Source organism: Rhincodon typus, chromosome 8 (genome assembly GCF_021869965.1).
Source record: "Rhincodon typus isolate 14 chromosome 8, sRhiTyp1.1, whole genome shotgun sequence".
NCBI classification, from domain to species: Eukaryota; Metazoa; Chordata; class Chondrichthyes; order Orectolobiformes; family Rhincodontidae; genus Rhincodon; species Rhincodon typus.
In genome coordinates, this window is record NC_063339.1 from 56487000 (window position 1) to 56503009 (window position 16010).

The window sequence follows — 16010 nt, forward strand, 5'->3', positions numbered from 1 at the left end:
CTCTAATCTTTCTAGGGATGTTTTCTTCAGCTTAAAAAAAAAAGTCCCAGAAATTTCTGACAAATCTTAAGGTCCCATTACTTGCCTTGTTTTGTTGCAAAACATTGTAAAATAAACAGAAATTCATTAGTGGTGTAGGCAAACCCATTCACTTCAAAGCCAGGCCTGAAAAACAGTTTTAAAAGTACTCAAGGCTACAGAAGTCTTAAGAGTTACTTACTACCTTTAGCACACTGAAAACCAACTGGTTAGCATCCCAAGAACCAGAAAACTAACTCGAAAGAATTATTTTACATAAATATCAGCTATGTCACACAATCAGTACCAAATGAATGTTTATATTTTGACATCCTTTCAAGTTCAAATACATGTTTCAAAAAATACTTCCCTATTTGAACTCACTGGGTGACGACCACCTGCCTTGGTAATTAACGGCTACTGGTGATCTTTTTGCAGCGGTCCAAAATTCCTTGCACAATCTAATCCAGTCTATGGCCACCAGCCGCCCCACTCTGCAATGCTCATGTAATTGCACTCCATGTTCACTGCCATAATTTCTTCGTCTTCTCTCCCAACACCACCCCTCCCCCACCCACCCACCACTACCATGACACAAAAAACCCAAAAAAAGTGTCAACGTAAGTGTCTGGGCCCCAGTTTGACGAATACTATCAGACCTCGAAACAATTGTGTAGCCCCTATTACTTTACAGACCCAGTTTGTCATGTACTCAGGTTATTTAAATCCATAACAGCCACTTTAAATGAGATGTGCAGCAAAATGTTCATGTTGCCTCAAATTGAGTGTCTCTGCAGCTAACTTAATTTTAGTTTGGAGAACTAAAATTGTATTGCTCCAGAAGTCAGTCTAACATAAGCCTCTAAATATGATTAATGAAAATAACTTGTGGTGGATCCATTTCCTGTCCACCTTTCTGTTATGAATTCCTCTGTTTACTTCAGCTGCTTCTGGTATAAATAATCTTTTCAACATAAAGTTCTGCCCCATCCCATCTTATTTGTCTTCTGTAATAGAATATGACTACTATTGGGTAGCATTAAAGTATTGGCAGCATATTAATATCTCAATATGCTTACATTCATCAGAGGCAGCATGGTTTTATGAAGCATAAATCATGTTTGACTAATTTGCTAGAGTTGTTCAAAGATGTAACAAACAAAGCGGATAATGAGACCCTTCTAGAAGGCATTTCATAAGATGCCTCACAAAAGGCTAATACATAAAGCAAGATCATATGAGGTTCGGGGAAAGTATCAAAAGGCAGATTTGGTATAAATGTTTTTTTTTCTAGTTGGCAAGATGTAATTAATGGGGTCCCCAGGGTTTTCAGTCCTCAGGGCCCCACCTATTTACAACCTACATTAATAACTTGGGTGCAGGGATAGAAGATTACATAGCTATATTTGCAGATTACAGTAAAATAGATGGGAAAGTAAGTCCCATTGAAGATATAAGAAATTTACAAATGGATACATTTCAGTTAGGAGAATGGGCCAAATGTTTGCTGATGGACTTTAAAGTGGGTACTTGAGATTTTTTGTTTTCCTCAGACAAATGGAAAGGCATCTGGTGATCTAAATGGAGAAAAGCTTCAAAGTGCTTTGATGCAGAGAGTTCTGGCTGTCCCCGTGTATGAATGGGTGAAAATGAGTTTGCAAGTACTGCGGGTAATAAGGAAGGCAAATCGAATTTTTGTATTTATTGCTAAAGGAATATATTATAAAATTAGGCAAGTGTTGCTACAACTGTACAAGGTATTATTGAGATTGCATTGAAGTATTGCATACAGTTTTAATGCCCTACTTAAGGAGAGATGTAGTTGCATTGGAGGCAATTCAGAAGAGAGTCACTTGGTTTGTCTTATGAGGACAGATTGGGCAGTTTAAAAGAATTAGAGGTGATCTAATTGAATTATGCAAAATGTTAAAGCGGACTGACAAAGTAGATGTCGAGAGGATGTTTCCTCTTATGGGGCAATCCAGAATGAGAAGTCTTAGCTTTAGGATAAGGGGTAGCAGATTTAAAATGGAGATGAGGAGAAATTACTTCTCTCAAAGGGTCATGAGTTTGTGGAATTTCCTGCCAAGAGTGCGGTGGATGCTGGGACATGAAGTAAATTTGAGGAGGAGGTAGACAGATATTTAATTAGTAATGTGTGGAAGAGTTATGAAGAGCAGGCAGGAAAGCAGATTTGAGGCCAAGATGAGATCAGCCATGATTGTATCAAGAGGCTGAATTGCCTACTTCTGTTCCTAGTTCTTCAAGTCATAGAGGTATATAGCGCAGAAAAAGGCCCTTCGGACCATTGAGTCTGCACTGGACAAAAACAGCAACCTTAACTATTCTAATCCCATTTTCCAGCAGGTCCTAAAATATGTTCTTTTATTTGTGGAAGGGTTTTGAGGGAAGCCAACAATAATGGGACTTAAGCTCTTGTTTGCAAATATTTTATTAAAAGAATTCTAATATGAAAACATTTTCTCTCAAAGGCAACTTGATGAGACCCTTGGTAAACTTCGGGATTGCCTGGTAAGAATTTTCTATTCAATGGCATCCCAGTTTTCATTGAAAAAATACATCTGTAACAAAATATTGTCTCATGACGCTTAATAAATCATCTTTCACTCTTCTCTTCTGTTTGCCCATCCTTTTTGTAGCATGTCAATGGGATTTTTAGTAGAGGAAGGAGCACCAATTGTTTGGAGAGGTCTCATGGTGATGTCAGCAGTAGAAAGGCTATTGAGACAGGTGAGGAAAACATCCTAATGGATCTTTTTTGAAGAACAGAAAATTAGTAAATAAATTCTATTTATATGACAATTCACAAGTACTTTTTAAAACATGTTTTCAGATAATTGATTTGCGTTTATTTCCTGTACAAAGTTCCATCAAAACTGCTGTTGTTTTGTCTGATTTAAACATGTTGTAATGTCATCAGTTAATCTTTGTTTTCCATATTTTGCAAGGTTTATCTTGTGCTGAACACCTTGCTTAAATGCTCTGAGATCAGGAGTTTGCAATATTAATAACTAATTACTTGTTACAGAATGGCACATTGGTGTGCTAACTGACCACAGACCATTAGTGAAATGGGTGATTATTTTTGTAGTGTGTTTAAATAGACTGTTTGCATTGCTGTTCTGATAGCGTTTGAAGCTTTTTGTTGGTTTGTTTGAAGCAGAAGTAAGTTTTTATGAATATTGCTTTTGAGTTTTGCTTTCAGCAAGGTCTATTTTTTTTTTTGTTTTTTGCTTAATCCAGCAGGCCTTTTGCATCTTTGCTATTGATTTCACGAGTACTTCTGGTTTATAAATCGAGGATACATGTACAAGATCCTATGCTCTGTTCTCCATTTACCCTGCAATGAATGTTTCCTATTCTGTAGGTTGACTGGGGTCAACTAGATTACCTTGTTGTAGACATGCCTCCTGGCACAGGGGACGTGCAGCTTTCCATCTCTCAAAACATTCCTATTTCAGGTAGGTTTAAGGGACTTGGAGACAGTAAGGTCTGCAGATGCGGGAAGCTAGAGTCAATAAATGTGGAGCTGGGACAGCACAACCGGTCAGACAGCATCCAAGGAGGAGGGAAATCAACATTTCGGGCTGACTTCCCTGCTCCTCGGATGCTGCCTGACCTGCTATGCTTTTCCAGCTCCACGTTTCTTGACTCGGGTAGGTGCAAGTTGTTTAATGTCCTTGTACAAACCTTCTAATTAATTTTGTCAGCTGACCCCTGGGTGTGATTTGTTTTCTCTCTTGGGTGTTCGGCCTTTCTGCGCAACTAATTAAGAAGACAAATTTTAACAAAATCGTCCCTTACGTTTGGAAGGTATTTGTGGGCCACTGAAACCATTGCAATTTGTGGGCACTTTTCATTTTGTTTTCTGCTTAGTAGTGGGATAGCCATTTCAGTTCAGCAGTATTTTGAGAAATATGGGTGTGTGTAAATGGGTAATGATCCGTTTTTATTGTTAGAATCAATACTTGTCATTTAAAATTATTCTAGTACTGCCATTACAATGGTTCGTTGTCACCTCCAAGGAAACAAAAGTAATTTCAAAATTGCATTTTTGAAATCAGGTTTAGCTTAGAATCAGAATCATAGAATCCCTGCAGTGTGGAAACAGGCCATTCGGCCCAACAAGTCCACCGCACCCCTCTGAAGAGCATCCCACCCAGACCTATTCCCCTATCCCTATATTTCCCATGTCTAACCCACCTGACCTAAACATCCCTGGGCACTATGGGCAATTTAGCATGGCCAATCCACCTACCCTGCACATCTTTGAATTGTGGGAGGAAACCGGAACACCCAGAGAAAACCCACGCAGACACGGGGAGAATGTGCAAACTCCATACAGACAGTCGCCCGAGCCTGGAATCAAATCCGGTCCCTGGCGCTGTGACGCAGCGGTGCTAATCACTGAGCCACCATACTGTACATCAATTAGTCATGCAGATGGGAGAGAAATATGAAATGCTGACAATTTGTGGAAATCACTCCACTTCTTTAGCTATGTGCACCTCTGCCCGCTGATTAGGGGAATAATATATCATTGACATACCTTTCTCCTTCTGATCAATGAGTTCAATACTGTTATGAAAGTGGCTGGAGGAGTACACTTCGGCATCACTATTGCATCCAGGTCACAGCTTCAAATGGAAGTGTATTTCCTGGTTACCAAGATGTTCAATTAAATACCGTCTCTGCAACAAATGTTAATAAAAGAATCTATCAATCAGATTTATTTAATAAATGCCATTATTTGTTTATTATCACAACTGAGCATCATCAAGGAAGATGCAATAACAGATTAACATGTTCAGTAATTTGAAAGTAAGTACAGGTAGTTCTGCTATAACACGTGTTTCGTTAACACGATTGAATAGTGGACGCTGTTTGGATAACAGGAAGTTTCTGCTGTATAGGTATAGCGATTTCCCTACAATGTGATTTTTCTAAAACGTGATTTTCTTCAGAGCAAGGTTACGCAAGAATGCAACTATCACGTTATAGAACCAGCTGTATGTTCATCCTTCCAAATAACCTAAATGCTGGCTCTCTCGCTCGCTCTCACACTTCCAGGAAAGGAGTGGGACAATGAACTTCCCTCTGTAGAGGTTCACTTTAAAAAGAAAAAAATTCACTTTCTTGTCATTATTCTTGAAAGCAAGAGGGACGAGGTGAAGCATGTTCCAAACTCTGCTGTTGTAATGTTTGGCACATGTGGTCAAATCACACACAGTTGTCTCTGGAGTCTTGGCAGACATGGTTTTCTCGGGGAATAAATGTTGAGATGTTTTTTCAATTACCTTTCCAGAGGAACCAACAGCTTTCACCCTAAAATCAACAGTTTTTTTTTTAAGGAAAAGGAGAGGTCAGCTCCGTTCTCATAGGCTTTTGGTCCCCTGGCTAATTCCAGATAGCAGGGCACTCTCCACCCAGTCACTGATCAAACAATCGTAGCAGGGATTTGCAGCAAAGCAGAAATGTTATCGCTAGTCTGTAATTTCTAAAAGCCGTGTTTAAAAGGAATCTCCAATGTCTACAGTGCTCTTTCAAAGAAACCACTGCAGGTCTTTCCACAAAACTGGAATAAATCAATTTTTCCAAAATGTCTTCAAACTTAAGTCCTCCAAGAAATGTTAAATATAAGCATCTTCATAACACTACTGTAGAAAGTACTGAACAGACAAAATAGCTGACGTACATTGGACAGTCATCCAGTATTTTAATATGTATTTCAACACACATAAAACTAGTCCTGTGTGCTTCATATTCTCTCGTTTTTTTCTTTATAACTTTTTTCCTTTGCAGAATACTTGCATGATTCTCAACCTATTGAACAGCATCTTGAATGCTCCTTTGGTGGCCAACAAGTCCTGAAGTGGGACTTCAAACCCAGGGTTTCTAGCTCAACCGGGTGCTACCAACTGAAGTGCTAGACCTACTTATGAATGATGTAAACACTGCATATTTAGTGTCAAGGTTTTTAAATAACTGTTAGGCTTCATGTTATATGCTGAAACTTTAGTGAACATTATTTTTGTCACTGTAACATGGGCATCACTAGCAAGGCCAATGTTTCTTGCCCACCTGATTTTTTTTTTTTTTTTTTACCTGGAGAAATTGGTAGTGGGCCACTTTTTTGAACCACTGCAGCTTGTATATTCTTGTGTGCAGCTAAAGGTTAGCACTTCTCCATTCCACAATATATTAATATGGTTAATATCCATGCATGATTACTCCTTTTGTTCTCCAGGGGAAAAAGGTTGAAAGCCTTGTTCCTTATGGTTTTTATTCTTCAAGGTTTTTGTCAAATTTCCTGTTTAAGGCTAATGTGGAATCACTTATTGAATAAACATGTTCTTCCTTGTAACTCCGCTGGTTTAACGTCTTGTGCTCTGTTTTTTGACGATGATTGACCCTTTGATCATTCGATATAGTCTCTCTTTATTTCCTCTGTCTAAACTCTTCATGATTTTAAATACAACATCTCCTGTTAGTCTCTGTGCTCTCAGGAGAATAAACCCACCTTCTCCAGTCTATCCATATATTCTTATCCTTGTTACCGTTCTAGTGATCATTTCTGTACCATGTTCAAATGATTCATATCCTTCTTACAGTGTAGTGCCCAGACTGCAGCTGGGTCAGGCTTTTTTTAAAAGGTTCTGGATTTTGTAATTTATACTTTCAATTATAAAGCCCAGGCTCACTTTTTATTTCCTGCCTTTAAAGAATTTTGCACAAATATCCCCAAGAAAACCACTTCAAATTGTAAAATTTACTACCTCATTCATTTTTTGCATTTGAATTCAATCTGTCAAATGTCTTACCATTCCACCAGCCTGTGACTTTTTGAAGTTGTCTTCTATCCCCCAGCTGTTTTGTCTTTGTCTTCTGTTGTAGAAAATGTGTCTGTCTTTCTTCCAGTGTTGACCTTCCTTGCTCTTCCCTTCCTTTGGGAAGGGAATGTTTCATTTCCTTGCTCTTCAAAAGGTGTGAGGTGAGGTTTGAGTAGAGTATGAACACTTGCAAGGACCTTTTGATCTGAATGCCTTGTTCCTGTGTTGCAATGCCATCTAACTTAAGATACAATGAACCTGCAGAGAGAGAGAGGAACCCTGGCTCAAGATCCCCTTTCCTCAAGGCAGTTCTTGCCCTCTCTGCCCAAAGACCTATGATTCCATGGTTAGCAAGCTACATTATCTTAAGACCCTCAGTTGATTATGAAACCTGATATAGCCCTCGTTTTGTGGGACTGATGATGGTAACTGAGCTCGCTGTCCCTGCTCAGTAGCCCATGACTCTGGTGATCTGAAAAGAGTCCCATATTGATTCCCGACCTATGCCGAGTTCGCTGATTTCAGCAGGGGAGCAGTTCTATGATGAATTCCCTGCTCTTTGCCACCCTCTTTTACCCTTTCTGTGATCCATGCTCATGGTAAATAAGATGGTATGCTGGCATCAGAACCTTAATCATTGTTCTTTTTCCTGTCTGCTTGTTGAAATTTTTTAAAAATCACATTGCCTGGACTTTTATTAAATTCTAGTTGTCACATCACTCCTTAATGCATATGCAAATTAATTTGTTTCAGAAATTATTGTAAAGGACAGGTCTTTGAGACATTGGAGAAGGATAGAGATAAAACAAGAGAAGAAAGGAGGTGGAGGCATGGGAAAAGAGATGGAGAGAAGAGAAGAATAATAGGGTGATTGGAAAGGAGAGAGACAAGAGATTACAGGTTACAGACATGGAGGAAATGCATTAGAAGTGGAGATTGAGCATATCATAAAGTCAGAAGGAATTGAGGACAAGGGAGAATGTAGCAAAGGGGAAGTTGTGAAAAAGAGCGTGCAGGAGAAGGGAGTGAGATAGAGTAGGTTGGATGAAGTAGAATATCATGTCACTTTTTTCTTTAAAGTCATATAAAGCAAAATGAACCTTAGTTTTCAGTAATTAATTGCAAGGGCTAATTAGAAGAGAAGTATTTCATTGGCATGATGTGGAAGGCATGCTTATTAGTTCGTCACCCATTGACTACGTTTGCAAAAATGCTTTTCTCATGGCTCGAATGATGGTACTGGAATGGGAGTTTATTATACTTTCCTTTAGGTGCAGTTATTGTTTCTACTCCCCAAGACATTGCTTTGTTGGATGCACAGAGAGCAGCAGAAATGTTTCGAAAAGTTAATGTTCCTGTAAGTACAAATGGTATGTTGCCTCTATTGAGTTAAAATGAAATGTGGATATGACTAAATCGTACTCTGCTCATGCTGCTGTGGTTTTCCCATGGTAATTAAAAATTTAAAGAATTCAGAGTTGGCTGGCAGAGAGTTTGCACCTTCTATAGCTTAAGGATAACTTGTTTACATCATGAATGGTTAGAATGGGAATTTTTCTGATGCAAACTGAGAATTGTTACTGCACAAGTGGAGGCCATTTGGCCCTTTGTATCTGCACTCGCTCTCTCTGAATAAGCAATGCACCCAGTGCCATTTCCCATCTTTCTATCCACAAAAAGTCTGAGGAAAGTGCAAATCTTTCTTTAATCACTGGTATAACATTTTGTACTAAATCCACAATGCATTCCCCAATAAGAGATTAAACATATTAAAGATGACTTTGAGCCACGTATCTATGTCATAGCACCATGTATTCACGTAGTGCACATCAAATGCCACATCAAAGGTAATTATCGGAAATAAAAGCTCATGATGTAGGAGGTAATATATTGGTATGGATAAAAGAAAGGACAGAGTAGGTATAAATTGTATTTTTCTTGTTGGCAAAATGCAAAAGATATGTAAACGACATGGATGAAAGGTGTGGATGAGGAAAGTTGCGAAAGAAATGTAAGGAGGCTATTAAAAGGTAGTGTGAATGAGCTGACACAGACATGGCATATGGTGTATAATGTGGAAAAATGTAAAATTGTCTATATTGGCGGGAAGAATAAAAAAAGTATATTGTCCAAATGGTGAAATGTTGCAGATCTGAGATGGTTGATATTCTATCTCCTACTCTCTATGTGCTCCTTAACACCTTCAGCCTCTCAAAATCCACCTACACCTTTTGAAAATATGTCCAGTGTCTTGGCTTCTATCCACACTTAGTGATCACCTATAGAGAAAGCTGTCAGCCCATCATTCCATCAGTCTCACCTGAACTCGACCCGTGAACAGTGTTTTCTGTAAGGTTTTTGAGTTTCATTACCCTGCTGGGTAACATCATCAGTGCAGCCTCCAATGAAGCACTGTTGTGTTTTCCCGCCTGGTGTTTAAACTGTGGTGTCCGTTGAGTTGGATTACTTCACTTCTGATTTTCCTTTGCAGTGGAGTATATATAGGGTCTAGCTCTGTGTTTGTTGGTGGCCTTCTTAGTGGAGAACTAGGCCTCTAGGAATTCCTGTGCTTGTCTTTGCTTGGCCTGTCTGAGGATCCTCGTGTTGCCCAATTGAATTGGTAGTTTTCCTTATCTATGTGGATGGAGATGAGTGAGTATTGGTCGTGTCATTTTGTTGCTAGTTGATGTTCATGTACTTTTTGTGGCTAATTTTCTTCCTGTTTATCCAATGTAATGTTTGTCGCAGTCTTTGCAAGGGATTTTGTATATAACGTTGGTTCTGTCCATAGTGGTTAATGGGTTTTTGGTTGGGGTTAGCAGTTGACGTAGGGTTGATGTGGGTTTGTGTGCTAGTCTGATGCCCAGTGGTCGTAAGAATCTTGTGGTCAGTTCAGGTATCACTTGACGTTATTGCCCTATTCACATCAATCGACATACCGTTCGCAAGAGAAACACTGGCAACACTACTAAAACGGGAATGAGACCCGAGTGACACCATCTCCGCAGACAACACGCTGAAATTACTGGACCTATGCCTCACCACCCACTTCACTTTTAACAGCCAAGTATATGTACAGATCAACCAGACACCCATGGGATCTCCTATCTCCGGATTAATAGCAGAAGCAATAATGCAGAGACACGAAAGCATGGTCCTTCTGCTATTCCAACCGAAACTATCAATCTGGTACGTGCACAACACCTACGTCATCATTAAATGGCCAAACTACAGGAGACACCATCTAATAAACAACATTCTCACCAGGATCAAATTCACCAGGGAAGAAGAAAAGAACAAACAGCTCCCATTCCTGGATGTCATGGTAGAACGCAGGATCAATGGGGAATTCCTAACAAAGGTACACAGGAACGCCACATGCAGACCAAGTACAGAATTTCAACAGCAACCACCCTAATGAAGTTGCGTGAAAACACTATTTAAATGAGCAACAACGCACTGCAGTAACCCAGATCTACGCCAAAAAGAAGAAGAGTACCTCTTCCAAGTATTCAAAGACAATGGATACCTGAAAAACTGGGTCAGAAGATGCCTGTTACACGAACAACATGAAGATACTGCACGCCCTAACACACTCATCACACTACCATACATGAAGAACATATCTGAACTGACCACAAGACTCCTATGACCACTGGGGATCAGAGTAGCGCACAAACCCACATCAAACCTATGGCAACTGCTAACCCAAGCCAAAGACCCATTACCCACTATGGACAGAACCAACATTGTATACAAAATTCCTTGCGAAGACTGCAACAAACATTACATTGGACAGACAGGAAGAAAATTAGCCAAAAGACACGACTAATACTCACTCATCTCCATCCACATGGATAAGGAAAACAATCAGTTCGATTGGGACAACACCAGGATCCTCGGACAAGCCAAGCACGGAAATTCCTAGAGGCTTGGCTCTCCACCAAGAAGGCCATCAGCAACCACAGAGCTCGACTCTGCTGCAAAGGAAAACTGGAAGTGAGGTAGTCCAACTCAACGGACACCAGAGTTAAAATGCCAGGTGGGAAAGCACAACAGCATTTCATCTGAGGCTGCACTGATGCTACCCAGCAGGCTAATGAAATGTCTAGGGAACAACGAACCAGCTCGGAGAGCAAACCAACCACAACACTCTTTTCTATTATCCTGATAGGCAATCTATACTTAATATGTCTTTAGAATCAGACTTTGGTTGTAAATCTGAATTTACTATTGGTTTTTAAAATAATCTGTTTGCAGCATTTGGTGTTCATAGTAATAATTTCATTGTTAATGAGAGGAAATGGCTCTCCCAAGAAGGATATTATCTAGAAGACAACAGTAAAACTGTGAGCAGGCACTTTGATTAATTCCAAGTGGAATTATAAACAGCATAGACCCACATAGAGTAACAAAAGCAAATACAGGCTTTGGATAGAGATCTATATGTAATGAGTGGTCAAGTACACATAATAAACAATTTCTCCATAATTAGAACCATCATGATTAAAAGTGTACTTTTGGCCACTGATTAACAGTTCATTAGTATATCCTTATTTCTAGTGTCAAATCATTGATAATGCAAAGAAACTGACAACTGTGCTTCAGACAATTTATTTTTTTGTGTTGAAATACACTTTTTTATTTCTTAATATGTTTCTATCTTCTATACTTGGCAACTCTGTCTTTCTTTTGACAGGTTCTTGGTATTGTACAAAACATGAGTGTCTTCCAGTGTCCCAATTGCAAACATGAGACTTACATCTTTGGAGCTGATGGAGCAAGGGCATTGGCAGCAAAACTTGCATTAGATGTCCTAGGTAGAGATCAAAATTAAACAGATCTTTATTAAATTGACAGTGTGCTGAAAATGTAATGTGCTTCATATTTTGTTGCATCAATACAATGTAACTGTGTTATGTCTGCAGGTTTATTTTTATAGTCAAGCTACAACAGAAACAAAACAAAATTGCTCTGATTTCTGTCTTATAGGTGATATTCCATTACACTTAAACATAAGGGAAACATCTGATAACGGCCAACCAGTTGTTGTCTCTCATCCAGACAGTTCAGAGGTATATTGTATTTTGATTTTGCTTTTTAAATAATGACAGTACGGTTAGTCTTTTTAAGATTTTATTTTCAAATTTTAGTTCTTTTTGGTAAGAGATGCCCACAAATAACTTGAGCCTAAGTGACTGCATTGTGTTTTTAAAGCATTCTAAGACATTATTTGTCTAAATTTCAAAGGGAAAATGACAATAACTTAATGCACTTGAATGTATCTTAAACTGAAAGCTAATCCAATAACTGTGGAAAATTGTAAGAAAGTATAAGAACAGCTCTGATCTTTTTAAGTTTCCCACTGGCTTACAATGATGCCGAGCTACATAAACCAGGAATGCTCCGGATGGAATTGCTGCGCTGAATTAATTCATCCCGGTCAGGTCAGCATTTGGATCACCAAGCTGGCCTCTTGTTTCTGAACTTCACAACTGTGAGATCACCCAGAATTGCTTGTCAGTTGTTTAGAGTAAACTGTTTTGCTTACTTGATCGAATTTTCTTTTTTTGATGAACTTTCTACATTTTCTTATAATTTTCAAAAGTCATTGGATTAATTTTCAGTTTTCAAAATATATTGAAGTGCATTAAATAATTGACATTTCTTCCCATTTAATGATTGAATCAAATTAGATTGAGAAAATGTATTTACATCTGGTGAGGACTGGATTGTAAGACTAGGTATGGTTAAATGTTCCTTTGCCACTGAATGGCCGAGCTCTTTCATGAATCCATTTTCTTTGAATGCTTGGAAGAGGTACTCTTCTTTTTGGCGTAGATTTGTGCTGCTGCAGTGGTTTGTTGCCAGTTTAAATGTTCTCACGCAACTTTGTTTGTGTGTTTTAGGGTGGTTGCTGTTGAAATTCAGTACTTGGTCAGTGTGTGTGGCTTTTCTGTGTACCTTTGTTAGGAATTCCCCATTGGTCCTGCATTCTACCATGATGTCCAGGAATGGGAGCAGTTTGTTCTTCTGTTTGGTGAATCTGATCCAGGTGAGGGTGTTGTTTATTAATTTGTGTGTCTCCTCTAGTTTGGTCCGTTTTAACGAAGAAGGTGTCGTCCACGTAGCGTATCCATAGTTTTGTGAATTCACATCAGTAGACATACCACTAGCAAGAGAAACACTGGCTGCAATACTAAAATAAGAACAAGATCCTAGTGACACCATCTGCATAGATAACATGCTGAAACTACTGGACCTGTGCCTCACCACCCACTTCTCCTTTAACGGCCAAATATACGAACAGATTACCATGACGCCCTTGGGATCACCTATCTCCAGACTAGTAGCTGAAGTGGAAATGCAGTGACTGAAAGTATGGCCCCTCTGCTATTCCAACCAAAACTATGGATACGCTACGTGGACGACACCTTCCTCAGATTCACCAGAGAAGAGGAGAAGAACAAACTGCTCCCATTCCTGGACGTCACGGTGGAACACAGGACCAACGGGGAATTCCTAACAAAGGTACACAGGAAAGCCACACACACTGACCAAGTTACTGAATTTCAACAGCAACCACCCTGACACCCACAAACAAAGCTGCGCAACAACATTATTTAAACTGGCAACAACATACTGCAGCTGCACAGATCTACGCTAAAAAGAAGAAGTATTCAAAGACAACGGATACCCAAAAAATTGGGTCAGAAGATGCCTATGACACGAACGACACCAGGAAGATACTACGCACCCTAACACACTCATCACGCTACCTTTAGATCAAGAACACATCTGAATTGACCACAAGACTCCTACGATCACTGGGCATCAGAGTTACACACAAACCCACATCAGCCCTACGCCAACTGCTCAGCCAAACTGAAGACCCATTACCCACTATGGACAGGACCAATGTCCTACACAATATTTCCCGCAGCGACTGCAACAAACATTACACTGGATAAACAGAAAGGAAATTAACCACAAGGGTACTCGAACATCAACCGCAACAAAAAGACACAACCAATACTCGCTCACCTCCATCCACATGGATAAGGAAAACCACCAATTTGACTGGGATAACATCAGGATGCGGGACAGGCGAAGAAAGATGAGCACGGGAATTCCTAGAAGCCTGGTCCTCCACGAAGAAAGCCATCAATAAACACAGAGCTCGACCCCATATACACTCCATTATGAAGGAAAACCGTAAGTGAGGTAATCCAGTTCAACGGACACCATTGTTTAAATAACAGGCGGGAAAACGCAACAGCGCGTCATCGGAGGCTGCACTGATGATGTTACCCAGCAGGGTAATGAAACATCTGTGGAACAACGAACCAGCTCGGCGAGCCAACCAACCACAACATCCACAACCCGAGCTACAAATCTAATCTTAAAACCTTAGAGTTTTAAAAATTGCTAAATATTCTAGAACACTGGCAAAGGAGAGGAAACATTAAATGTAGTATTTATCCAATGATCAAGTAGTCCAAGTTCAGTGATTAGAAAGTTAAGTGACTCTTTATCCAACAGGTACTTGCAAATTTTTACTATGATGATGATATAATTGGAGAATCTTTTTCTGGCCAAGTAAAAATTAAGGATATCATAAAAAAGTACTTAAAGGGTCTATTGCAGAAGCAATTAAGACCTTTTAACATGCCAGAATTGACCTTGTTTGATCTTGAAAGTTATATTTCTTTGTGTTCTGGCATGGTATGGTAATGCTGGCTATAACTTAAATACAGCATTTTCACCTGACCAGAGATATGGATGATTGATATCTCAGGTACTGGATGTAGGACTATATTTAAATTAGCTTTGCCTTTAGGACATAGTTGAATCATGTTTATTTTTAAGGGCAAATGACTCATGTACATGCGCCCGCACGCACTTTCTCCCTGCTGTGCTCTCTCACTATCCCTTACTCGCTCTTTCGCTCACTCTCTCAAGAAATTAAGTACAACATGTATGCTCCTGAATTTTTATGGTGACTGAGTGAAACAGAGATACACCATTGAGTCTCAGTTTATTTTTCTGTGCAAAAATGCCCAAGATAGAATATTATCACTTTTTTCTCCATATGGCATAATTAATTTAAGGATTTAATTTACTAAAACATCTGTTTTTGTAGAACATATCAGCCTTTTTTTCTCTTTTGCAAAACATTAATAACTGTTTTCAAAGAAAGTTAGTCTTTGGCTTATAGCCTTACTAAAACTAATTCATCAAGAACTATCATTGTATATGATGTAAAATTTGCACTTTGGTTTTGCTATTTAAACAAGGTATATGCATCTGTGTTTATCAACTCCTTAACATGATCAATTAACTTGCCTTTTGTGGCTTTTCTGTTTGTGTTACAGGCCAAGGCCTACCTAAGACTTACTGCGGAAGTGTTGAAAAGACTGCCAACATCTCTTGTGTGAGCAGTGGAAAGTTTACGTCTAAGGCGTTTAGATCTACTTCCAACCCTCCTTTTTTTTGTTCCTCAAAGACTTCTGAAAACAGCTGCTAAAACAGAACACGAGATAACAAGGTGTAGAGCTAGATGAACACAGCAGGCCAAGCAGCATCAGAGGAGCAGGAAGGCTGATGTTTTGGGCCTAGACCCTCCTTCAGAAATGGGGGAGGGGAAGGGTGTTCTGAAATAAATAGGGAGGGAAGGGGAGGCGGATAGAAGATGGATAGAGGAGAAGATAGGTGGAGAGGAGACAGACAGGTCAAAGAGGCAGGGATGGAGCCAGTAGAGGTGTGTAGGTGGGGAGATAGGGAGGAGATAGGTCAGTCCAGGGAGGACGGACAGGTCAAGGGAGCGGGATGAGGTTAGTAGGTAGGAGATGGGGGTTGGGCTTAAGGTGGGAGGAGGGGATAGGTGGGAGGAAGGACAGGTTAGGAAGGCGGGGATGAGCTGGGCTGGTTTTGGGATGCGGTAGGGGGAGGGGAGATCTCTTCCGTACCTACACTGGCCCTGAACCCCACCTCTTCCTCCGTTACATTGATGACTGTATCGGCACGAGGAGCTCGAACAGTTCATCCGCTTCAACACCCCAACCCTAAGTTCACCTGGACCATCTCCAATACCTCTCTCTCCTTCCTGGACCTCTCTGTCTCCATCTCTGGCAACCACCG

The 16010-nt window shown here is 39.8% G+C and overlaps 1 protein-coding gene across 2 annotated transcripts in view; it reads left to right on the forward strand.

Moving 5' to 3' along the window:
- The window catches only part of nubpl (nucleotide binding protein-like), a 29567-nt gene extending 14148 nt beyond the window's left edge, over positions 1-15419 (forward strand). For both annotated transcript variants that reach the window (XM_048599881.1, XM_048599880.1), the window contains exons 5-11: positions 2511-2550; positions 2679-2769; positions 3407-3500; positions 8141-8226; positions 11569-11689; positions 11862-11944; positions 15245-15419. In XM_048599881.1, the coding sequence (XP_048455838.1) occupies positions 2511-2550; positions 2679-2769; positions 3407-3500; positions 8141-8226; positions 11569-11689; positions 11862-11944; positions 15245-15307 (578 nt within the window). In that variant the 3' untranslated portion in view covers positions 15308-15419. The remainder of the gene's footprint in view (positions 1-2510; positions 2551-2678; positions 2770-3406; positions 3501-8140; positions 8227-11568; positions 11690-11861; positions 11945-15244) is intronic.
- The last annotated feature ends 591 nt before the right edge of the window (positions 15420-16010 follow it).